The sequence below is a fragment of the Eleutherodactylus coqui genome, chromosome 2 (assembly GCF_035609145.1).
Source record: "Eleutherodactylus coqui strain aEleCoq1 chromosome 2, aEleCoq1.hap1, whole genome shotgun sequence".
Classification (NCBI taxonomy): Eukaryota; Metazoa; Chordata; class Amphibia; order Anura; family Eleutherodactylidae; genus Eleutherodactylus; species Eleutherodactylus coqui.
In genome coordinates this window covers 259742068-259769079 of record NC_089838.1, presented here as the reverse complement: position 1 = coordinate 259769079, position 27012 = coordinate 259742068, and the positions used below count along the sequence as shown (strand labels likewise).

The window sequence follows — 27012 nt, the reverse complement described above, 5'->3', positions numbered from 1 at the left end:
CTCCATTCCAGCTGAGCTCAGAGTTATATTTGTAGGTAAGTTTTTGCTGAAATGTAGCAGTGTTTCAGAATTTATTAAATGGTTTGGGCAGCATGAACCCAGTGACAGCTTCCCTTCAAGGAAGAACAAATCTGTACATCTCTCACATGAAGTTGTAGCACAAATCTAGCCTAAGGAGTGAAACAAAACATATCTGCTAATACAACTGCCTCATTCTTTCTGGTTTACAGGAAGTGGACACTGTTGGAAAGATGACACAGTCCAGGATGAAGTGCACAATAAAAGCCATTATATTTACTTTAGTGAATGCAGGATACAAATATCTTACAATCTCTATTCTTTTTATAACCATTCAACAAAAGTCACAAGTATATCCATTATGTATAATAAAGATAAAATAACACACCCATGAAGTCAATTCTCACAAGTTCAATATTTTAATTCCCTTTACCCTAAAGTGACTGCGACAAAGTCCAGCTTCTGTCGCCATTTAGAATATTGTCTGCAAACCACGGACAACAAATTAGTGACAATATCTATTCATTAATGCAAACAGATCACAGTCGCTGTACATGAAGGTTTGCTTTGTGATTTACATAAGGAGTCTGGATGTCATTGAATGGTTTCCCAGCCGCAATAAATTGGTAAAAACAAAAAATTCCATGTTTACTATGTATATCTTGTGTGCAGATATGGGACGCGTGTAAAAGAATAAGACAGTGAAATTGATGGAAATGTAAGGTTCATTACACCGCAACGTTAGTTGGTAAAAACAATCCGTTGTTGCAATCCAAAGTCGTCCAGCTATTGTAAAACAGATCAAGATAATGAGAATTGTTAAATAATAATGGAAATAGACTTTAGGGGAAATATCGATAGACTAGATATGAGCTGTAAATACTGTATGGATGTCTCTGGCTGCACTAACGCAAGCCTAGTTATGCCAGTGGCATATGGGCAGAATTACATTTACATTTTAAGGCTAATTCACATGAGTGTATTTTTGGTCAGTGTCTATCAGTGACAGCACACGGATCCACAATTGTCAGTGTGCCAATTCACTTTTCTTTTTTTCCCCACATAGATCATATAGCAGTGTGGAACACAGCATACACTATTCTGATCTCTCACATTCAAGTCAATAGAGACAAAAAAAAAAAAAAGCAGACGTACGTCATGGATGCTTTTAGAGATGAGCGAGCATACTCGCTAAGGACAATTACTCGAGCGAGTACCTGCCTGCTCGAGAGAAAAGGTTTGGCTGCCGGCGCGGGTGACAGGTGAGTTGCGGCAGTGAGCAGGGGGGAGCGGGGGGGGGGGGGGTGGAGAGAGAGAGAGGCCGCTCCCTGCCCACTGCCGACAGCCGAACCTTTTCTCTCGAGCGGGCAGGTACTCGCTAAGGGGAATGCTCGCTCGAGCAATTGCCCTTAGCGAGTATGCTCGCTCATCACTAGATGCTTTGCTAAGAGATGCAGAAAAAAATGAAATGGGCCCTTTTTTGAGGATGTGGAAAAATTAAGACAATTTAAAAAAATAAGTCTGCACTCGGATGAAGAAACATGTTTTTTGCGGAGCCAACATAGTTTTTATACGCTCATGTGAATTCAGCCTTGGGGGTTGTATTATAAATGTAACACATTGAACCTCTATGGTTCAATTGAATCAAGCTTTCATTATCGCAGAGTTCACAATCACGGTTTGGTAAAACTGTGTGGGAGCGGGTAGTTTCTGGAAGTTAAAGTGTGGCCACAGAACAGCCATATAAAACGGAGCTTAATGCCTCATTCGCCTGCGTGTATTTTGATCTGTATCTGTAAGCAAAAAAACAAGAGTGGATCCAAAATACAAAAAAGGTGCAAACCTTCATTATATTTTTTTTTTTTTGTTAATTCTATCCACATTTTGTTTTTTTTCTTACACACCGTTGACACTTTTTCAAGGTGTTTTTGTTTTTTGGTCTCCTGCTGTCACATTGCTCTGGGTACGGCCTTTGTTTTCATGTTGTTTGATGGCTGAACAATGGCCAGATGAATGATCATTTGGCAGAAGAAGCCAAACACATTTTAGTCCATCGTAGCCGTTACAGCAGTTCAAACTGGCCAACAGGTTCTGTGACAGCGGGAGATGGGCAATCTTTCTGAGAACACTCTTTCAAAGAAAGCTCTTTTGTAAAACTATCAAATGAAAATTTTGTCCGCTTCCGCCTTCTATCCAAACAACGACAGTCAGTCATCGGTTGGCCCAGATGGTTATTCATTGTTCTACTTGGGGCCCTTTTTACATGTCCTGCTTATATATTTCATTTTGAATGAGCACCGATCAACAAAAGATCATGTCAGTCAACATTGGTTGACTGACACATTGGCAAAGGGTTGGCGGTATTGGGAGGAATGATTTGAGATACCATCATTTGTCCCCATACAAGGTGCATTTGTCATCTCATGTAAAAAGAACATTTCGCCTAATGTGCATGGCTAGTTTAAGGGGTTTTCTGATTTCCCAATCATTGGTGGCAGGAGGTGAGGTGTACGATAAAAAAAAACTCACGCATACATCTTACCGCACACCGCCGCTGCTCCGCTCCTCCATTTACAATGGCTGCAGCAGTCACGTGGGTAATCTCATGTAGCAGCTGCCACCAATGGAAGGCTAGCAGGGAAGTCATCAGTGAGATCCAGTAAACCTGCCTCCGGGCTTCTACATTAGAAGTCCAAATGATAGGTTTACGGGACATTATCGGTCAGATGACTCAGTGCCGGATCACCGAAATGGCATTCCAGCACTGGGCATGGGGAGCTCAAAACTATATAAAAAAAAATATCACAGAAACCCCTTTAGGACAGGACTGTAAACTACACACAGGGTTCTTATTTGTGTTGAGCTTCCTCGTTTACATAGACGCTGCAGCCACAAAATATTAGGATATTTTCAATGAAGAGCATTTGCAAACTGTGGGTGGAAAAAAATTGCACAATTCTGGTATATGAGGAAAATGTACTTTAAAGGAGTTCCTTAAAATTGGACTCTAGGGGGTGGAGTAAGAGAAAAATAATCTTTGCATACTTCAAGAGAAATCTTCAGGATGGGGTTTCAGCAGTGAATTGCATATATTTTAAAGCAAAGGGTCGCCAAACTATCCCACTAATTGGAAGTTCTGAGTTTGCATGTTAAAAAAAAGACATAACTAGATGAAGTTGGCAAAGTTAAACACAGCTTACTATGTGTAAAGTGCAGCTAATTGTAATTGCACCTCAGATACCTGTGACACCAGTTAAGACCCTGTGGAAATTGCCATAAAAAATACCAAATTTAGTAAACAGTTTTTAGGATTATTTATATTTTTGCTTTGAGGAGGGAGAGTAACAAACTAAAAATAGGGAGTTTAAAAAAAAATTCTACTATAAATCTTTAACCCTTTCCAACCCAATTTGTATCCTGGTTTTCCTAGGGGGCTTACTCTTTTTATGCTGTTATACAACAGCACCATATGCTGGCTAAAGCCATTAGTGCATGATGTGAAAAATTGGATAGGCTCCGACAGCAGAGAGGCTGTTACTATACAGTAAGAACCCCGACGGATGTTTTCCAACATCGGAGCTGTACAGCCTTAAATCATAATGTCTTCAGACGTCAGACACTGGATTGGAAAGGGTTAATCGTCAATATATATAGTTATTAATTGTCATTCCTTCGCTGAATATTAAATTGCAGAGTTTTTTGCAGCAAAAACAAAATGTGAATCCAAGGCATTCTTTCCAATGTTTTCCCATTGCGCAAAAACACAATACAAATGCCATGTAAATATGCATGCACAGCAGGCCTAGTGCTGTGCACCTTATTGCAGGGTCATGAGAGTTTTCCTTGTTTAGGGGGCTGCAGTCCAAGATTCTTTATAGTGGTTAAAAAATTAAGAAAATAAAAAAAAATAAAAAATTTAGTGAGTTACGTAGCACCCTTGTATCACACAAGTAGGTCGACACGTATCCCATATGCGCCAGGATTATTTTTTCTGGTGAAATATGCATTAATTGTCTGTCTTTAGGTATGATTTGAGGATATTGATTTTAGGTATGATTTGAGGATATCCACATTTTAAGTGCTGCAGCGTACGTTAGTCCTTAACCCATCAGTAGGGCCTGCCACGCCGTACTGCAAGCCTATCTCATGGAAAGAGGTCTAAAAAATAAAGTGATATTTCCAATATCTGTCAGTTTGAAAAGCAAAATAGAAAAGAATGCATCAATGTGGAAAACCGATCGACTTGTGGAAAGCCTCTATGCCTCATCTGTCCGTGTGCTAAGCTTTTTGCGTGCTTAAATACCAGCGATTACCACAAGTTCGGTGGAGTAAGGTCAGTGTAGAAGAATGAATATGTCTTAGGTGGCGCATTTTGAAAACTGCAGTCAAGGTAAATTGTTAGAATTTTGGTGATTTTCACTTAAATGTTAATGATATATGATCATGTTTAAGTTCATACTAGCTGGGTATCCGCTCGCTTTTACCGCAGGCTGGTGGGCCGTTATCGCCTAAACAGATCCATCAGACTGCAAATTAAAATAGCATCAGAATGAAAGATGGGTTCTGGTTTCCCTTTATTTTCACCCCATTTCATTTTCTTCAGCTTTTTTGTTGCTTTTCTTCACTTCTATTCTTGTGAATAAACCCTTATAAAAGTTTTAAAAAACTTTGATGCTCTGTTCACATCTGCACTACAAGCTCCATTTGGAGCCTCCGGTACAGCTGCCGCATGAAATGCAGGACTAATAAAAATGCCCAATAGGTGCAGGAACTAAACGGACCCCAATATAGTGTATAGGGTCCATTATAAGACGGATCTGTTCGGCCAGGGGATTCAATTTACCGGTTCCCACAAAGGAACAGGAAAACAGAATCGCTAATGCAGATGTGAACTTAGACTAAGAGATTGAGAACAATTGGAGCCATATGAGTGTGATAGACAGTGTCGGAATAATACATGTATGCTACAACTGTTAGCTTCCCATTTAGGGAATGTAATCTCGTGATCAGACCGATTTCTGCATAGGATCTTGGGAGTCAAGCCTCTGTATAATAGAGCATTCATCCCATCGTAGTAAAAGCTGTATATCTCTGCCCACCTTAACACCCAACATGTGGATACCACCATTTATATTGCTTCAGGGAAATAAAACCAGGGGGGAAAAAAATATTTGCCGAGTACACATAGCATTTACCCCTTGTATTTATATAACAGACAATGATGAGACTTGTAGTTCCACAACAGCTGGAGAACAATGGGTGCCAGATTGAGATGGAAATAGCAGTTAAAACAATTTTAAAGAGACAGTCAACTTATTCCATAACACATAATTATGCTGCAATGCCAAGTAAAGGCTCTCTGTGTACTAATATGCATACAAACAGATCTGACAGTCAATACTCAGACCCAGGAACTGCAAATTAGGCTTCATTTACATGTTTATGGGCTATAGTAGTATAGTGTGATCTGGGCCAAATGTATAAGATGTGCCCATTAGGCCCATGTTTGACCGTATTAGCTACACCTTTCAATGCAATTGGATTGTACAGCAAATTATATATATCTCAATAGCCGTTGTATGGTATTAAGCTGCATACAAGCATATCTACCGTACATGATGCCCAAACGACATGTGAATGGAGCCTTACCGCCCAGATGATACCAAAAAATGAAGATATATGGGGAAAAAGTCACCTTTGTATATAAAGTAAATTTTGTAAGAAAGGAACCTGCAACTCTTGGTACTACTGGTGAATATAAAATAATGTAATGATACAGACGTGGTGACGCTCATCATATTCTACTATGTATAGTGTATGACGTCAAGGGCTTTGACATAATGATACGGTTTGATCTCTGGCCCATTAAATCAGCTCATTGCTCTGAGCAGCACGGATAAACAGGAATCATCTGCATAGGACAAGAATACAGTCAGCTCAGCCATTTTCGTAAGGCACACAAGATAATAGACAGTAAAGGGGGAAAAAGTCTCACGGTGTACAATTACACTCACATATAGTGTGAGGAGTCCATCACGTAACAGCCCCGATACAAAGTAAATGCGTCATTCACCTCCGACACTTCAAGCACAGCAATGTGGCAAATCGAAAATGTACCCTGTGTTGTCGTATTGGGATGGTCAGAAGCCTACGCCATTGCTAGTTAGGGTGGAAGGAGGTCAATAAGAGGACGCCCTTTAACCCAACCACATAACGAGCAGTAGGAGCTGGTAGGAGCTTTCAGCTTTACACACTAAGGACATAAATTGGAACAAGATTTTGATATTAAGGAAATTAATCCCAATGTAAAATATAACTTGGATTTGGGGATCTCTGGCTTCATTATTGCAGTAGATGATTAGCGTAGAACATGGGTAAGGGCTTATGCACACAATAATGCTGTAGACACATGGTAATACAGCAAAGTAACTGTATGTAAGGCTGGAAAAGAAGACCCATGTCCATCTAGTTAAGCCTATTGCCCCTCCCCAATGTTGATCCAGAGGAAGGGGAAAAAAAAACCAAAAACATGGAGATAGAAGCCAATTTTCTTCACTTTATAGAATCGTGCACAGCAAAGAGTTCCTATAGGTCTACTTTCTGCATGTCAATACCGTATATCTGTGCGGGAGAATACCTGTGGGCATGCCACACTATTTTCTCATAGATTTGTATAAAATCCCTGAGAATAAAGCTGGCCTTACATCTTAGACAATGACCAACCGTAGTAGTGTGGGCAATAGTTTGTAGAAACAAACCCAGCAGTGACACAAAATAAGGTTATTAGGAGGGGAAACTAGTCCAGAGTGGTTCAACAAGGTAGAAGTAGTAATCCTCACCGGCTACGGCTCCCGTTTCTCCGGCATCCGGTCTTCCGCTGGTCCTCACTTCTAAGTGCACATTCTAATAGACATGTGAACACTTCAGCAGTCACATGGCCCTCTGTCAAGACGGACGAGCACTGGAAGTGGGGACTACCCACTAGAGGAATGGGAGCAGCTAAGACAGGTGAGTGTTACTGCTTTTATGTTATTAGAGATTTGACCAGAATGGCAATTAGCTGCCGCAGTTTCTGCAGATTACGCCATGCACTTGCAATTTCAGCCATGGTCAGCTGAAATATAACAACCAGGTGAATCAGGTCTTTGGAGGACTATGGACTGAGTAACCATTATCCTATGTGTATGGCCACCTTAAAAAAAAACAATAAAACTTGTCTCCATAATAAATGGGAGGCACATGGGGCACCGTATTATAGACCGAATCAGACAAATTAAGATTATGATCACATCTAGGAGTCCAAAAAGTGTGAAAATAAATTTCTAGTAAGTGGAATGGACCAATTTTCCATAATCTCTTCGGGTAGAGACACGCACAGTGCCCGCCGTCCGGCCAAAAACTCCACAGACATGTGATTTTACTGCAATTCGGCAGTTTTCAGAATGACTGCTGAGGTCCCTATAGCGGTGAAGGTTAAACTGCTAAAAAAAAACTGCTGGCATCTCTTCTCTTAGGCCAATTTCACACAGACGAGTGCAATATTGGGCCGTGAAACCCGACCAGATATCGCGCTTGCCAGCGTGCAATTTCTCCACGGATGCAAGGCATTTTTATGTCAATGGACTGTCTCAGGGACTATTCACACAATGGACAGGAGTTGACTCATTGACTTCTATGGGAGACAAATTTAGGCATGTTCTCTGACCTGTACGGAGCTGTGATTGTCAGCAATTGTGAATGCTGGATTCTATGTTTTACCTCTCATTGTAATCCTGTCAGTGACGATAATGGGGACTACTGAAAGGTTTTTTTTTTTTATAGAAAAGGAATATTTTTATTTAATTTTTTTTTTTTTTTTTTTTTTTAAGACGAACAGATTCTCGTTTGAATGAGCGACGTCACCGCTGGCTCGTTCGCACTCGTTCAGCCCGTTCAAACGAGAATCGTTCAGACCCTGTGTAAGCAAATAGAAGGACTAAACGATCGCTGTTTAAGCAAAACAATAAGTGAACGAGCCAATGCGGATTTTTATGTCTTCATGACAAGAATGCAGAATGTCGTTGCTGTTCAGTTGTTGGCTTGCATTTAGACCGAACGATTATCATTCGCTTTCGCTCATTTGAACAATTGCTGTGTCTAAAAGCACCTTTACACTATTCAGCTTAACAGTCATTGCGAAAAACTGCAGCGTTTTAGGGTTTTTTAATTTTTCTTTTAAAAACACACCGTGACAACGAAAATGTAAAAAAAAAAAATTAAAAAAAATTAAACCTATGTTTAACATTAAAAAAAACAACTCATTTACACACTAGGTCATTTCCTGACATCGACTTTAAAATATACCACCAAATGTTGAAGTTCTTTCCTAAAAATTATAGCACAAAAAATAAATGCTGACCCTCCAAATAAAATCTGACGTAGAGATAACCAGAAGAGATGACTTTCAGAATAAGATACACCATTGTTTATTTTTATTATACCTGCAAAGAGAGGAGGACAAAGTTGTCAAAAGTTTCTTTCCAGAAAAATAAACTGCAGTGAGAACCGCACTGCAGCACAAGTTCGTCCGAGATCAGAAAAACACGTCTGCTTTCTTCAGAGGCGCAACTTGAAGTTGCTGAGCCCCAGTGCAAAATCTGCAGCGGTGCCCCCAACTATAAGGCTTCATTGACAGTATTAGTTCACAATATGGGGAAGAGAGACTTTATAGGCCCCCCTAGGGCTCCTGGGCCCAGGTGTGGCCGCACCCTCTGCACCCCCTATACTTACGCCTCAACTTTCTTCCAAAAACAGCACCAAAATGTTCACCGGTTGTGCGTATTACTGCAATCCCGCCTTGTTGAATACCGCTTACACGTCATGGAAAGACTTAGTGCTATTTTTTGAAGAAAGCAGCCATGTTTTTATCATCCCCCCAAACTGTGTCGTCCAGCGCCACTACGATATGGTGCCGTCTGTGTAACTATTGCACATCCCCTTCAGATTACAGACCCTGTGCGCTTTCGACTTCCCCAGTTACATTACAAATAACGTTCTATTTTTGCGTTTATAGATCGCTGTATTTGCCACATTGCTGCTTATGGAGTATCCGTGAACTAAATTTAGATTAAAAAAAATATATATAATAAACCACACCACTGTGAATAGCACAAAAAAAAACAAAAAAAAAACTTCTACAACTCTCCGAAAAGTCAAGAGTTGTTTAGTTAACAGTACTAGCAATACCCAAAGGGGAATACAGCATATCTGACAAAGTTGTACATTACACACTGAATACTCTTCTACTAGGATATTGCCTTTTCCTGTTCAAGTTGGCAGCAGTCCGATAGTTATATATTTCATTTGGTGAACATACAATACATTGGTACTTACACCCTGTGGTGAAATAGTTAGGATGCTATATACAAATAACAAGTTTGGCTCAAAGTTTAGTTTACACATACACTTCTATATATGTATAGCATGGCTTGTTTCGTCTCTCTGTAAAGTTGTTGCATTATTTAGCTTTTTTTTACTTTTTAGTTTTAACAGTAAAAGCAAAAAAAAAAAAAGGGGGGGGGGGAAACCCTATAAAAATGAAATAACCGTTTCGAGCTAAAGTCTACAAAAGAAGCTCAAACATACAGCTTTGGTTTATATAAATAATTCATTGCAGAACATGTTCAAAAGTATAGAACTTTATATATAGTCATTAATTCAGAAGGGTATTGGTTTATTTTTTTGTCCTTAATAATATAAAATATACACAAGCTAAAATCACTTAATCTATCTGTTCTTCAAGGTATGAATGTAAAAAGAAATGCTCTGAAACATATCCCAATTATAACTTAATATATTACTTTTTAATGCCTCCTGCGGGCATATAGATCTTTAGAAAGAAAATTCTCATGCTCCCTCCCCCCTTTCCCCGATCCCGTGTATTGATTTATTCGGTAAGTTGCACATTTTTAGAAGTTGCCCCTCTAACATTTTTTTTTTCTTTCCCCCGGTACTTTTGCTTTTTGTGTTGCACGTGCAAAAATAGAGATTGTGTGGCTTAAGCCCTTCATGTACTCCTTTTATTGAGGGGGATCTAGGCATGGTCGTTAGGGGTAAAACATTGTCATATACAGTATTGCTTTCTTTAGTTTCCTGCTTTTCATTCCTGCTACAAAGCCACGTCTTTAACTCATCTGGGCCACAAACACAAACTGCATTGCTATTTTTTTTTTTCCTTCGGACCCTGTTGAGTAAGAGTTGGCTGAGGTGGTGAAAGGGTCCTACAATACGGCACTACAGGGAGAAGCATGGCACTACCCCCCAACCCTGTCTAACACCCTTTTACTATTGCAGTCTCAATGTGGTACAGTACCAGACACACAAGGTTTTATATATTCCTCCAGAATAGGAATTTTTTGCCCACCCCCCACGCCACGTGCCACATTGCCACATTGCCAGATAAAGTTGTAGGTCTGTGTACAGTCATTGCAGCAGGTACCTGATTGATTTGTGAGAAACATACGCGAGCTCACAGAAACACACAAAAGTTGGCTCTTGTGTGCGTGTGACATACTTCTTTCTCTCTATATGTATATATATAGATTTGCTTATATATAAGGGTTCTGCATCCTCTGGAAAAAAAGTTTTGTGATATGCTGGGGACTCTGACAGAGAAGAGGAGAAATTGGTCTCTATGTCACCCAGGCATCCATTCTCATCCGCTTCATGGAGGGACTGTCCCTGTCCTCATTATTGGAGCTTCGTCCAATGCCGACAGGGGAATGGAAATCATTCCTGACGTCCTCTCGGTCGCTGCCATCGTACGAGCTGCTGGAGCTGCTTAGGCTGTCCACGGGTGATCGTCCCATTTCTGGACGGGCCTGGTGGTGTTGATGATGATGATGCGGCTGTTGATGCTGGGTGAATCCAGATGAAGCGAGTCTGTCACGGGGAGGGGATATTGGCTCTGACTTTATGTTGACATTTTGGTTGGTATTTATGGATAAGTTTGAACCCTGAGTTAATTGCCCACCGGCCCTATGGAAAGAGTAGAGAGATCTGATTATTAATGCTGCTTTAGATGGGGAATGACAAGGACATTTCTGAGCTCAAGGATAATTCTATGGAAATACTGAAAGTAGACCGCTCTCTATATCATATTGCCATATTAAATCAGACTTCGGTAAAGTTGTAGTGTGTTGAAGGGGTTGGCTAGGGTTACAAAAAACAAGGCTGCTTTCTTGCAAACACATCACCAATCTTGTGTGGGGGTTGTGTCTGGTATTGCAGCTCAGATCCCATTCATTTCAATGGAGCGGAGCTTAAATACTACACACAACCCTATGGACAAGGGTGGTGCTGTGTTTGAAAGAAAGCAGACATGTTTTTCTAATTCTGGACAACCCCTTTAAGCGAGCCTAGATTTGTTGAACTCAACTGGAAGATCAGACAGTAGCCCTGTGTCCAGGTTGAGCAGCACAAACAGCCTGTAGGTAATAAGCAGGTCATTATCTAGTGATAGATAAGAGCAGGTGAATATACCTGGTGTGATAATGCATGATGAGTCTATATACCAGTGATGGCGAACGTTTTAGAGACCGAGTGCCCAAACTGCAACCCAAAACCCACTTATTTCTCAATAAGTGCCAACACGTCAGGGGGCGGGGCTTATCAGGATGTAGGATTTTGCCTCAGTCCTTATAACAAAGGACAGGGCTGTTTCAAAAAAATAGACAGCGTGCAGATTTTGATCGCTTTTTAGATGCGGAAATGCTACAGAGTTTGCCACCATAGGCCCAGTAGTAATAGTGACCCCCACAGCAGTCCCAGTAGCAATGCTATTACTACTGAGGCTGATATAGGGGACACGATTACTAATCGTATTCCCTATATCAGTCCCAGAAGCAATAGTGCCCCCCTGAGAGCCAAATACTCACCTCCTCCTCGACAAAGCGCCACTGCTTCTCTGCTCGGCGCAGCTGCAGACAACAGTGTGCGTCCGGATGCCTCCTCACTTCTGCTCTTGCAGAACCAAGGAGGAGACGTCAGGGAAGGAGGATCCTAGATGCACATGGACGTCACAGCCTGCACCTGGGATCAGCACCGCTGAGTAAATACCGGCCAGGGAGCTGCGGCACTTCGGCCGGTATTCACTACAGTGGTGAGCAGCTGCTGGCACACGTAACAGCAGAGTGGTCTCTGTGTGCCACCTCTGGCACACATGCCATAGGTTAACCACCACTGCCATATACTTTACGTGTATCGATTTGAGTTCCACATAACTCAAAGTTATCCTTATCTCGTAAGCTCTTTGCATTGGCTAAAGCTGCTTTTACACTGCGTAGGATCGCAGAGTTTCTCCTATTGTTTTCAATGGGAGACCTTGCATCGCATGCAGCTTGCACGTGGTGCGATGCTGCTGCCGGCCCTATTGAAAACAATGGGCGGTATGATGTGAGATGTGTCTGCAATTACTAGCAGTGGTGTTAACCCCATGATTTCTGGAGAGCAGTGTGGGTTTGTATATGCAGGTCTCTTGGCTTTTTGTTTGAATGGTGCCAAGTTGGTGCAAGAGGTTTCTGCCTGGATCCTGTATTTCTACAGACCAGAAGCCTGCCACAATTGTGTGTCACATGAAAAAATTAATATCTCTAGGTGCTTCGACACATGCTAATCAGGATGTTTCAAAAGGACTCTAAATGTGATCTGAAAACAAACTTGAAAGTGCTTTTCCCCACAGTGGACATTAATCAGCTATCCACTGGACAAGTGATCAATGTCTGATCACGGATTCCTATCACTGGAACCACCACAATCACTAGAACAGGGGTCCTTGCTTCCCGTTCCTCCTCATGACAAGACCACTGTGAGGAGGAGTATGAATGAAGTGGTGGTCACGCGTGCGCCTTGCTGCTCCATCCAACAGCTATTACGATGATGGGATCAGCCGACTACAACAATCGTCTGCTTAAGGCCCAGGGCAGACAGGCGGATTTTTGCTGTGGAATCCAGAGTAGGCGTCCGCCTCCAGATTCAGCAGCAATAACCCTCCATAGCATGCAATGCAAAAAAAGTTCCATTTTCCTGCGGTTCCCACCCGGATGGCTTCCATTGAAGATAGGCCATGGACTTTGTGGGAAAAAGCAAGGAGTTTAAAGAAAAATCTGTGCTGCATATGTCCAATGACGAGCCGTGCTGACCATCCGCAGTACAGAGAAGCTGGAAGAAGAGAGATCCGCGTAGATGCTGCCGCCTGCACACACAGGTATGCAGGGTCACCCGCCACTGTCACAGTTGGTTCAGTGAGGGATTTCGCAGGCCGAATCCGGACCTGCCATGTGCATGAGGCCCAAGTCTGCTCCACAGAGGTATAATAGAGCGGGCAGGAAGCAGACCATTAAAACACACTGCAGTCGTGCAGTAAGGAAAAAAGGGGGTTTGGGACCACTTCTAGTGATCACTGAGGGGCCCCATGATCAGACATATATCCTTTCGATAGGCGTTTATGACCTTTGTGGGACAATCCCTTTAAATTTATACATCAGATCTCTGAAAGCTGGCACATTTTTTTAAAGGCTCTTGCCAAATTGAAAGAGGTCCCCCAGTTAATAGAGGTCTATAAGGATGGCCCTTATGTCTTGTTAGGGCAAATACGGTAAATATCAGTCGAGTTGGACCCTACCCCATCCTGCTATGTGACAGTTACTCTTCTCCATCCCCCTATTAAAACATGCCCCCCCCCCCCCCGAATGTGTATGCTCATAGGTAAAAATGGGGTGAATGGCTACTAGTAGATTGATCATGTGGCTCATAAATACTGATCACCACCAGTGGCTTAGGAGACATCCTACATAATCTAGATTTTGATGACTATTTGCATAATGTTTCTGAATGGTCACTCACACAAGAGAGCTGAGGGCAGCTTGTCCTAAGTGGTGCTGCTGCCAGGCGGATACCTGTCCTATAGGCAGCATTCCTGGGGAGTTAAACCCCTGAAGAACAGACAGGTCCGCACTGGTGAGGGAGTAATCTGTACAACAAAGAAAACATAGTCAGCTTCTAATGTTCCACACAAGTCAGCAAAAACCAGACTCTGTTCAACGTTATATCAAGTCTTTATATATTTGTTAGATTTTCATTTATGCTTTTTTATAGTAAGAAAAGAAAAAGCACAACAGAAGCCGAAACTGTGGAGCTAGAAGTAGTAACAAGGAGGGTCGGACATATATGCAACAACATTCTATGCAGTCATTCACACTAGTCTTAGGCAGATCTATTCTGTCTGCCGTCATAAGTATACTTGTACACTTTACATGTTATGTGCGGAAAATCCGCAGGGTACTACAGTACCGACAAAGACAGGCTGTGAATATTTTCCATGCGGAAATTAACCTTGGGGTGGATTATGAAATTCACAGCACATCAATCCTTATTGTGGATTTCAACCTTTCCAGTGCATAGGGTGAAATCCACAAATCCATTACAGGTGCAGATTCTGCTGCAGGAAATACTTCTCTAGGATCAGCCACGGTAGCGATTAGCTGACCACTGCTGATGGGCTCCTGGGACCCCCAATGATCAGTTGTAATGGTCAGGGAAGTTTTCTTCTGCCATACACGAATGAGCAGACCACATGGGAAACATAGTACAGGGTGATTCAAAAAGATGCAAAAATAAAGCCGAATTATCAATACATGAATTGACGCACAACAGCCAGAATGACATTAAAAGATAGAACTTCAAGTTTTTAATGCACCTTACCGATTTTCCATGTGACCACGGTTGGTGACACTAAACAATCTAATACAACGCATCTCTGCTGCAATGGAATCCATAGCGGAGCATATGCCAGCGGGACATCTGGGAAGAATTGAATTATCGAAGGGACATCTGGCGTGCCACCAACGGTGCCCACATGGAACATCTGCAAAACCTAAATTCCTCTATCTTTTCATGTCTTTCTGGCTGTTGTATGTCAATTCATGTATGAAGAAATCAACTCTTACATCCTACTTTCTGAATCACCTTGTATTATATTCAAGCCATTTACCTGACTACGAAATACATGGACAGAATGATGCACCAGGGCATACAGATAAGCTACAGACCATGTCCTCGCCCACAAATAAATTAAGGAAGTTCAGACAGAAGAAAAATACAAAGAAAACCAAAGACTTACCAGTATTGTAGGTAGTTGGCATGGCAGAGTACACCAGGCCTTGTGTGGCCAAACTAGGAGTAGTCACAGAGACAACTGGAGTAGCGAGAGGCTGGGTAGACTGGGAGCTACTTATCCTTTGGGTATTCTGTGAACAAAACCAGAAACCATTGTAATATATTAAATTTAGGGTGAAAGCAAAAAAAAAAAAAAAAAAGTAGCAGTGGAGCCAAAATATGTACAAAATTAAAAAATAAATGTAATTATCCGTACAATAATTGGTGCTCATATACAAACAATACTACAAAAACACAAGTGCATGGTTACCAGTATTGTGTGTGTTATTGCATGCGACCACCAACAGAGGGCAGTGCTGTAATGCTTATTCGAGATCTTTTCCCCCTCAAAGCAAATATGAAGACTAAGTATAATACAACGATGAAGCGAATAATGAAACAGGCAGAGCACCAAACACAACGTACATACAGATGCTTGATTTGCTGCAATTTCCATGGAATCGGAAAAAAAAATGAAAACAGCATGCTGGCGTTATACCTCACATGTAATAGGCTCAGATATACATGCATTGTAGCAGGCTGTGATGTGTGGGCGATAGCTGGAGGCCTAGCGGGGCTGGTCAATAAATTAAGGATGCAAGTTTTTGTGGTGCTCTCATACAGAATACCAACTATTTCCAATGTCACTTGGCATTGTGAGTGCCAAGTCTACACATAGCTAAAAGGTGGGATCTGCTACTGTGTAACAAGATAGAATGTGAAGGCACTACAGGAACCTTTGCTGAATATATTAAGAAGCAAAAGGCCCCTAGATGCATGTGGAGCAATTGGGATTCCAGCAGATGCATTTACAGTCAGGTAGCAAGAGGTTTACAACGTGCCAAGGGCCAAGTGACACAATGGCATTATAACATTAAGATTTGGAAATCTAGTTTAGTAAACTCTAAATACTTCATATTTTGTATGTAATTAATCAAATGAGAAAATAGGAAACCGTCATAGCATCCCAGTAACGTGCAGAAAGTGGGTCATCGTTGGCATGTACTCCATTCAATAAAATATTAAGCAATAGCCAGAATCTTGGCATTGGCATTCAGGGGTGGGTCTCATTCACTGAGGCAGTAAATCAGTATGTAAATAGGTGTGAGCAGGACTCCTCCGAGCACTTGCGTAGGGCTCGCTGCCTGTCCGTAGACAAGCAGACTTGTGCTTTAGTTCTCCTGAGGAAGATGAGATCATTCACAGCCCTGACAAGAAATGACCTCACCGAGGATGATGTAACCTCGCTGAAAGAGGAAGACAAAACAGTGCAGCACTCCTACCAGGCTGAAGGAAGCAGACAGTAACCTGAAGAATAGCGATACGGTGGCGCTGATGAAGAGGATGGTGGGGGTGGCGCTGTATTGTGTGATGTACAGTTATGTGATCGGTGCTGATTCCAGGCACAAAACACAGTGTGAAACTCACATCCAATGTTCCCTTTGAACACAGATTGACCAAAAAAAACCCCAAAAAAACACAATTCCATTCTTCTGCAGGAAATAACTCGTCCGGTCCTGCAGTACTTGTTGGGAATTACTTTTCCCTCTGAGCTTCAGGAATGTTAAAGGGAACATGGAGTGATCAGGTATATATATCTCCAACAAGCACACACTTAACTCACCAAGTCTAATTCATCTTCTTCTGTCTGTATGTAAATGAGGAAAAGTAGAATTACAGAGGATATTGTGTGTGAACGTGAGCCGACAATAGAAGATCATCTGTAACTAGAGATGAGCGAGCGTACTTGCTAAGGCAAACTACTGGAGCGAGTAGTGTCTTATGCGAGTACCTGCCCACTCGTCTCTAAAGATTCGGGTGCCGGCAGGGGGCGGGGAACGGCGGGGGGAGAGAGGGGAGGAAGGGGCGAAAGATCTCTCTCTCACTCCCGCAACTCACCGCTCTCCCCTGCCGGCACCCGAATCTTGAGATGAGCTGGCAGGTACTCGCATAAGGCACCACTCGCTTGAGTAGTTTGCCTTAGCGAGTATGCTCGCTCATCTCTATGTGTAACCTTTTCTACATATTGCAATAAGATAGTGTACGGATCTGGTGCCTATGGTGGTCATCAACATCCAGCTCGGAACATGTGCATTACACAATGGACAAACAAGAAACATGCATCCACCAAACTGTATTGTAGAAGCTCTTCTAATTTACTAGAAGTGGCTTCCATTATAACCTAGGATCACTACAATTACAAATTGACACATTTTTTAGATCTGGGTTGTTGATCCAAGGATTTTTACAAATCATCACTGGAGATGGATTTTTTTTCCCCCTATAATACGAGGCAATTGGCGATTCCTTTACAGGATTTTTTCCCTGCAGTTTTTGTCGACTATCTAGACATTTTATTCTGCAGTTACTCCAATTTTGAAGGGGAGGTGCTGTAACAAGTTTCTTTTTCATTAAGATGGTTGATTATTAGTTTGCCTCCCCCCCCCCCATATCACAGAATAGCAATACAACCTAAATACGAGGTGCATTTCTAGTTCTAAGGTTTCCAAATTTTTTCCTCACATATAGACTAGGAAAATAAAAAATTCTTTGGGTGCGTGGCGCGACCTCCAGGTGTAATATAATTACATGAGATGGTATATTGCCATGAAGCTGTTCCACTAACTGGTCACCTCAGATGTGACAATCAGCGCAGAAGCTCAAGGTTTAGACTTCAGTAAGTGTGCGCTGTTGGGTGATACAAGAGCGAGTGTATCCCCAGCAAATATTGAGGAAGAGGTTCATCAACCTCGAAACACGTAAACAGACTGGTTTTCATCAATAAACCAACCTCTGTGGAGAGGTTTGGCAATATACAACCTCAGGTAATTATATTACGCCTGGAGATTGCACCACACTAATAGAATTTTTTTATTTTCCTAGTCTATATGGTCAAAATGTTTACCTAGTTGAGTATAACGCTACTTGGGGTGAGCTGCACCTTCTATATTTAGAGACTATCTTGCTAGGTCTCTGAAATAAGGGAAACTAATCCCTAGCTTACCACCCTTCAAAAAGAGGGCATAGTTTCCAATCTCCATTCTCTACCGGGGTTGCTCCACCACGTTTTTTTTTTACTACTCTACACCCTAATTTTTTTCTCGGGAATATGAGCAGAAAGAAACATGGCACACCTTGTAGAAGAGACGGGCATTCTTTTTTGGGGATAAGTGAAGCAGATAGCAGGATCGTTCACTGCACAGAACCCACGTGACCGCGGCTAGAGTTAGAAGTGCTGTTCCAAGAACAGCAGGTAATCATCAGTTTCCTTCACATGGAATGACACTCATCGACATTCATAGTCAGCTGAGTGATGCATGCGCTGAAGGTGCTATGGACGTGAAAAACATGCTTTCATAGGTGCAACAGTTCAAAGACGACCGAACGTCATGTGAGAACGAACCCGAGGATCCTGAATTATGCACTAGCCAGTCTGAAACATAATTAGTCAATTGGAACAAGTGGCTACGGCAGACCGCCAATTGTCTGTGGAAGACGCTGCCTGCAAAAGTCTGCATTTCCATTGGATCTGTGCACACCATCCTGAAGATGCAGAAACTGCAGCAAATGTTGACAGACGATCACAAACCCGCACGCTTAGCAATGTATCCGGTGGTCTTGACGCATTTTGAGAACATGAATGGTGCCTTCATTTCGTCAACTGTTACAATGGGTGAGACGTAGATTAAGGACGCTCACCATGGTTGCAAAATTTCCAGTTGTGCCTCTCTTGCATCAGTTATTTTCTTACAGGGCAAAACAGACCCCCTAAAGAAGAATTGGCAGCAGCCATGCAATCATGATGTCAACCTTGTGGAAAATATTTTAAGATGGAAATTATATTGAGAAGTCTCAAGACTTCCAGAGTTTGGGGTAAGTAGTTTTTTGTTTTTTTTAAAGAAAAATTAAGAGACCTTCGAATTGGAATGCACCTTGGAGTAAAAAGTCCAGAAGTTTAAAGCTATAGGTTATGGTTTTAGGTTTCTGTTTTTTTTTTCTTTTAAATAGTCCCATTAAAAAGGAATCAATAAGGATAAGATTCTGAATAAGAAATTGGCATTATCAGCTCAGTCCTACTTAATACTTGAAAGATATGCAGTCGAGGGCAAGAAACTCACCAGAGGGGGCATCATTCCTTTACTGGAAGGAGGTATGACTACACGCAAGTCAGGCTTTCTGCTGTTCATTCCCAAATTGCCCCCTGGAGGTGGTGGAGACTTTGTGGGCATGACTTTCCCCAATCCGTTGCCACCAGATGGTCCTAGAAGGCTTGGAGAAGCTCTAGGGTTGACAAACCCATTACCTTAAAGAGACAAAATATTGTAGAGATATTTAATAGCATAAAAAGATTGGTTAGTATATTCTCTGAATCTTTTTGGAAGAGAACTATTCTTTTCTAATCCTGGACAATCCCTTTAACAAACATTGCCACCCTTGACCATGGGTTGTGCCTGGTATTGCAGTTCAGCTCCAGTGAAGTGAATAGGGATGAACAGCAATACAACACATAACCTATTGACGGGAGTGGGATGTTTTTAGAAGAGAGCAGCCATGTTTTCATAATCCTGGAAACCTCTTTAATGGACTCAAAGCCACATTGCTTGAACTATATTTCATACCCAACATGTGAAATAACTACTTTGTTTTTAGGAAGGAACTTTACGCTTCGCTATATACTCTGCTATATACTGCTACTATTCTCACCAGTACTGGTCATATCGAAAGATAAACTATTCATATGCAACTGGAAAGACACATGACAATCCTACAGATTAGGTTCTGTTCTCATTACATTCGAGCCTTCAGTAAGAGGTAAGTGTCCGGAGGATCTCCCAATGAACACCTCTATCAGAAGGCTCCAACGTAGGCGGATAGGTTTAAAAAATATAGTACAGTCTATTACGCCTCCCTATACAATAAAGAAAAAAAGGATATTGACTACTAGCCCAACAAGCTGTAAGGGACACGACTCTTTTGGTCCGCGTCAGGTGTAAGGGACCTCGGAAATGTTTTTTGATATTCAGCATGGCTTTCTTTGCTTCTAGGTGCATATGGGAATTCTTCACACTGCACCATGAACCCGCACCAACTCAAGGTCATGCCGCAGAGACGTTACAGAATTAGTAGGGCAGAATCCACAAAATACAGTACATAAGGTCACTCTCACACATGCGCTTTTTACCGCGGTGTTTTTAAACGCAGCGGTAATCACCGTGCAATGCTCCCATTGATTTCAATGGGGCCTCGGAGAACTGCGCGTGATCTTGGAGCACCTTCTCTATTTTGGCGCGTTTTCACGTTTTTTTAACTCACCTCATCACCCATCGCAATGATGGAGTAAGTTCAAAAGCGCTGTGAAAGCTGTGACTTGCGTTTGAAAAAAGTGTAAAAATCGTAGCAAAATGGTGAGATCTAAATCGCAGCATTTTGTCGACGCCGAGTGTGAAAGTGGCCTTAGGCCGCCTGCACATGGGCGGATTTGAATTGCAGAACCTGCGTGGACCATCCACGGTAATATGCGCCCAGGGCTTCGGAAGCTTCACACACACATGCAGATTTGAATTCTATTTCAGCGCGGACCGGCTCAATTGATCTCTATGGAAGCGTTCCATCAGCAACACATCCGCAATTACAATTACTTCTCAGGTTGCTTGGAGACCAAGCAGGGAGGTGGGGAAAGGCAGTGCTTGGGCTCACAATTTTTTTTCCCATGCGGACAATCCACTGTACATCCGCGTTTAAAAAGTCTCGAATCTGTGCCCGTCCACAACCATTTTTTAATTCAATTCCACGATAAAACGGCCTAGGTCTTCTGCAGCAGAAAGGCGGAATCAGCCTCTGCCGTGTCTTAAAATATAAAGTGCCATTGACACCGCTATAAAGAACATATGATTTCCAGTAGCTGATTTATAGAATATCTTTTTTTGGGGGGGGGAGGGGGTTGGCTTTTCTGTTTTGTTCCCCGGTGTGCATAGATGAATATACTGTAAACTAGTCATTTTGCTTCTCATATATCCCCCCCCAGCGCACCCGCTATCCTCATGTCCCAGCTGAATCTTCATTCTTTATATAGAGAAAATCTGATGGTTAAGGCCATTTCTGCTTTCCCTTTTCACTCCTCGCTTTAAGCAAGGGGCAAATACTTTCATTATACCTGGCTCAGCTATCACAAAACAGCTCTCTCCTTGCCACCCCGGCTCCAAACTTAATCAGGCGCCAACTGGGGAGCAGAATCTGTGAGCTGCAGCCAGTCACTTCTGCTGTTAATGATGTCTGATTCAATCCCATTTTGCTGTCATAACAGAAGGCAATTATCCAGCAGAACTGCCAGTCCTGTGTGGATAGCATTGGCCTGGGGGACAGCGCTGCTGAATGAAAGCTGCTCTACCACCTTATGAGGACCCAGCAGCGCGTACTATACCACCAATCCTAATGAGATTACTCTACAGGATAAAGCCTGACAGCAAACTTCAAAGTCTGCAAAGATCATCTGACTACAAATAATGGGGTCCACATATAAGGAAATTGAGCATATACCTGTGTTATGTGGATAAAAGCAGTTTGCCACATTTCTCCAGTTCTGACACATCTGGTAAAAAACAATTAAGGTCTATTTACATGCAAAGAGGATTGCTCCAAATTTGTCAGAAACTGACAGTTTTGAGCAATCATTTTGCACTAAGTACATTAGACCATTAGTAGCTAATTAGCTTCATTTGTATGTATTTAGAGAACAGCGGGTGTTCTGTTCTCTAAATACACCACTTTTGTTCTTCCAGGGGCAGCAGGTTGCATACAATGCCATCAGCGCTGCCCGAAGATAGCACAGCATGGTGTCCCTCTTATCAGGGACGACGGCTTTTATGCTGAGCTGAACTCCGTGATGGACGAAGAGGGCGCAGTAAGCCTTAGACTTATTGGTCATCTGTAGCACATTACCAATACAAACCTCATTCTCACAATGTGCGACAGAAAATACACCCGCATAGTACTTATACAGAACAGATTTGTTTTAACTATGGAAAAAAAGTTGACTGTAATACACAAAAGGCAGCAGCTGAGAGAAGATGGAGCCAAAAAGTTGAGGAGAGGAATGGAATCCAGTGCAGCAATCAGGCTGATTGAATTACTGGTAATCCAGAAAGTACAAGGCAAATCTCTCTGGGAATCCATGTTTTAAAGTGGAATCTGCGAGTAGATTCATAGTACCCCAAGCAGAGGTAGCATGAAATGCTGACAGGTTCCTCATTACAATGAACTATGTTGTAGGCTGGTTTTGTACTTGCAGATTTTTGAATCAAAGCCAGAAGTGGGTTCAAAAGAAATGGGAAATATAAAAGGAAAAACTTCTACTTCTCCATCCTGCTGGATCCACTTCTGGCTTTGGTTCAAAAACACGCATGAGCGTTTGAACCTCTGCTATGTTTCACTGTAAGCTTGGAAATAAACTTTTAAAAAGAGCCAGGTATACAGGAAAGTTTGGGGAAGGGTTTCGGCCTTTAGAGAATCCGGCTATATTTGTGGTGGGGCCCAGTTACCCGTTCCTCTTAGAATGTAATCTTTGATTTTATATAGTAACATAGTATGTAAGGCCGAATGAAGACATTGTCCATCTAGTCCAGCCTGTCTATCCTACTGCGTTGATCCAGAGGAAGGCAAAAAACCCCAAGGCCAGAAGCCAATTAGCCCTTTTGGGGGAAAAATTCCTTCCCGACTCCCTAATGGCAATCAGACTGTTCCCTGGATCAACCCCTAATAGTTCCTACCTGCCTATATACCAGGATTGACACTTAACCTAATATTTATATCCTGTAATATACTTCTTCTCCAGAAAGACATCAAGTCCCCTTTTAAACTCCTCTATGGATTTTGCCATCACCACTTCCTCCGGTAGAGAGTTCCACAGTCTAACTGCTCTTACAGTAAAGAACCCCTTTCTGTGTTGGTGATGAAACCTACTTTCCTCTAATCGTAGCGGATGCCATCTTGTTACCGTCGTGGTCCTGGGTGAACTCCGTAACTCCCCACTTTATAGCTTCTGATCCGGCACCAGCTTTCCATTTTATGTATGTAAATAGACATCCACCTCAATATTCTGTGGTTATATCTCACATTCTCCCTGCGTGCCGTATGGCAATCACCAAAAAAAAACAAAAAACCCTTTCCTTGCCGAAGTCATTAACGCAAGGACTATTCCTTATCTGAAGCAATACTATTCCTTCAGCTATGCACCTAAGGTTCCGACACATTCCCCCTGTCTACCTTGGACAGTATACCTTGCCACGAAGCCTTAATTACCTTCCACTGCCATTATAAGGGAGGAATGGACATTTCTGTCTTCATCTTTTCAATTTGGGCCTGATTTTTTAGCTCAAGTGGCGGTACGAGATTTCGTGAATACATTGTATTTTTCTGTGTAGTGTAGCGATGTACAGTATTTAATTTGTGTTTAACGGTCTTCCTTAATCTCCTATGCGTGGTGAATACTACTGCACCTCATCTTGTCTTTTTATAGCTTTTCATAGAATTTCAAAATCACATTTAGCACTTTAAAATTCACATATGTGGTTGCGACTGTTATAGTTTGGCCAAGTCTAGTGTTTTAACACTTGGCTTTGGTAATTGGTTTGGTTTTGTTAAAGCTTTTTCAATAAGGAAACTTTTTTTTTTTTTTAAAGCTAGGTACGGGTAAAAGTGTCCGCTGGGTAGCACCCCTTCAACGTCTTGCCCCTTGGCTCAGTTTGAGAGATAGGTTTCTCCATATTCGACTGTAGAGGCAGACCAATGAAGCTGAGCAGGTTAGAGCAGGAGAGGAACGGCCCAGTAGATACTTCTCCCCAGAGGCGTAACCTGAAGCTTCTGGGCCCCAATGCAAAACCTGTAAGAGGGCCCCAACTATAATGGTTTATTCATAGTACTGGGCTCCATTAATGGAGAAGAGAAGCCTTATGGGCCCCTTAAGGCTCCTGGGCCCGGGTGCAACCGCATCCCCTGCATCCTCTATAGTTACACCCCTGCTTCTCCCCATGTCCGACTCAGGACAGGAAGCCTGTTGGCAATTTTATATTGCCCACAGGTAGGGCTTAACTGAGTCTAACAGGTTCCCTAAACATCATGCAATTTCCAGCTTTGTAGACTAAATCCCTTCTTTGTGATGCAATAACAACTTCGGACAAATGCAAGCCTTTTCCTTGTGGATTAACAGTTTGTTATTTACTACTATGCCCCCTTTTTAGAGGTCCCCAACCTTTGTACCTTACGAACCACACTGAGCTTTGAGTATTGGTTGGCATAGACATTCAGTTTAAAAATGGAGTAGAGAAATTTTTAGGCTAGGGCTACACGGTGACCGTGTGAGACACATCTAGCAGCCAAAGATAACAATAGGACTCTGCTATATTCACTGTAAGGCATCTTTCAAATGAACGGCAGCAATAACACCGCAAAAAAAAACCCCACCGTATCAGTGTTCTCTGTGATATCGTTGCGCTTTCTCGCAGCAATATTGCGATTTTGTGTCGCTATAAAGTCATGCGCGGTGTTACAAAGTCGCGCTCTTTTTTCAGGGGTTTCCGGGGAAGGAGTGCTTGAAATATAAGCCCTCCCCAAATATAAGCCCTGGCTGCATGAAAAAAAAAACAAAAAAACATCACCTAAGAGGCGCTGTCTGGCTCCACCGCACGTCTCCTCTGCATCTCCAGCACTTGTTTGAAGTGTTCTGGCAGAGCTTCCTGGTCAGGAGTTTAAAAAAACCCGCCTCCAGAAAGTGCTGCCTTTGATTGTTTCTCAAGCACCACGGCTCAGCCAATCAGAGCCAGCGTTCGATGAACCAATCATAGCCATTCAATGAATGGCTGCGATTGGTTCTCGAGCACCGCGGCTCAGCCACAGCCAGCGCTCCCTGGAGGCGGGGATTTTGAACCTCCAATCCAGGAAGCGCTGACAGAAGACCTCAAACAAGTGCTAGGGACCTGCAAGGAGGAGAAGTGCGTCAGAGCTGACTGAGGCTGGTAGGTTTTTTTTTTGTTTTTTGTTTTTAAATACAGCTAGGGCTTATTTTAGGGTTTTTACAGTAGGATTTCCTACGTTAAAAGTTACATTGCGCTGCACAAAAACCGCGTTTTCATGCGATGCAACAGAAAGGAAGTCTCCATAGGGAAACATGGGCTACAAAACCTCACAAATCGCGGTAATATTTAGGAACCTGGGACTTTTTTCCTCACAATGTAGCAGCCTACAAAACATCGCTAATGTGAAGGAACCCATAGGAAATCATGGGCTTTACATACATGTGATTTGTAGCATTGCAAGAAAGTCATGCGATTTTGTCGCCTGTGTAAAACCGGCCTTATGTAAATAAATGCAGCCGCATTAAAAGTTATAAGTTGCTGCAGCCCGATAGTCACAAGAAATTTAATCCTGATGGATTTTTTAGCGATTGTCGGGATGCGGCAACTTGTGAGCTCCATGTATGCATTAGCTTAAATTAGCATGTGATGTAGCAGGACCACAGTGCGATCCATAGTGTAATTTTTGGCTACAAGATCAGTCACACCCAAAGTCACTGTATAGCCTTTGTGTACATGTGGAGAAACATTGTGAAATTGCTAACATATGATGATAAATATCTCAATGTGAAACATAACACTAGTATTATGGTATTATGCCATCCGAACTGGCACCATTTAGGGGGATGGGGGTGGGGGCTTAGAATAGGACTACAATATCAATTGCCAGTACATATGGTCATAACCCAGGACTTCTATGGTGAGCCACATAGCAATGTGTTGGAAGCCACATGTGGCTCACAAGCCATTAGACACTGTCCTATAGTCCGGGAAATTTGATTAGTAACATAGTAACATAGTTTGTTAGGCCGAATGAAGACAATGTCCATCTAGTCCAGCCTTCTATCCTCCTGTGTTGATCCAGAGGAAGGCAAAAAACAAAAACCAAGAGCAGAAGCAGAAGCCATGTGTTCCTGGTTTCCTAAGGGTGCTTTTACACGTAACGATTTCTTGGCCGAGTTTGCTCGTGGAGCCTATTTATACAGGCAACTAGTTTGCTTGCTAAATTGTTCACATTCACTGCACCAGGGAATGAGAACGACTGAACGATCTGTATTTAAACAGATTAGTTAAAGAGCCAACAATGATTTTCATGCTTGCATGAAATGAATGATAAAACAAAGAAACTATCATTCATCATTCAATCGTTGGCTGCGTTTACACTTAATTATAGTTCAAAGTAGAACAATGCTGCAAAGTTTTGAATGCTAATCATTCCTTCTGAACGCACCTTAAGGCCCCCTGTCCACAGGCGTTGCGGTATCTCCGCTGCAGGAGCCGCCGCCCAGGAACAGGAGCCGGCAGACGGATCTCCGCTGTCAGCCTTATCTTATGGATTTGCCGGCCGCGAGCGCAGAATCGCAATAATTCTCTGTTCGTGGCCAGGGGGGAAGCGCTCTCCATAACAATGCTATGGAGAGCCTGAACCGCATTCCCTGCAGCCGGATTATCGCCGCCGGGAACGCAATTCAAACTCGCCCGTGGACAGGCAGCCTTAGGATACTCTGGCTTCATTCCACACTCTCAAAACATACGGATCGGTTAGTTGGCTTCTATGAAATCTGCACTAGAGAGAATGTGTATGATGGGCAACATGGCCTGCAAGAACGATTGGGGACAGGGACTGCTGTAAATGGTGGCCGTCTCTGTACAGCGCTGGGGACTATGTTGGCACTATAAAAACAACAGGAAATAAGGTGGTCTACATAGCGTCGGTATATACTGATACGTGTAG

General features: G+C 42.4%; 1 protein-coding gene across 9 annotated transcripts in view; it reads right to left on the bottom strand.

Annotated features, from left to right (window-relative positions):
• Window positions 1-267: 267 nt before the first annotated feature.
• The window catches only part of MEF2A (myocyte enhancer factor 2A), a 142029-nt gene continuing 115284 nt past the window's right edge, over window positions 268-27012 (bottom strand). For 6 of the 9 annotated variants that reach the window (XM_066592853.1, XM_066592856.1, XM_066592852.1 and 3 more), the window contains 5 exons: window positions 19329-19513; window positions 16835-16858; window positions 15176-15302; window positions 13900-14026; window positions 268-11034 (listed from right to left, as the gene is read on the bottom strand). In XM_066592853.1, coding sequence (XP_066448950.1) covers window positions 10689-11034; window positions 13900-14026; window positions 15176-15302; window positions 16835-16858; window positions 19329-19513 — 809 coding nt within the window. In that variant the 3' untranslated portion in view covers window positions 268-10688. The remainder of the gene's footprint in view (window positions 11035-13899; window positions 14027-15175; window positions 15303-16834; window positions 16859-19328; window positions 19514-27012) is intronic. The other 3 variants (XM_066592857.1, XM_066592861.1, XM_066592860.1) reach the window with 1 other exon arrangement.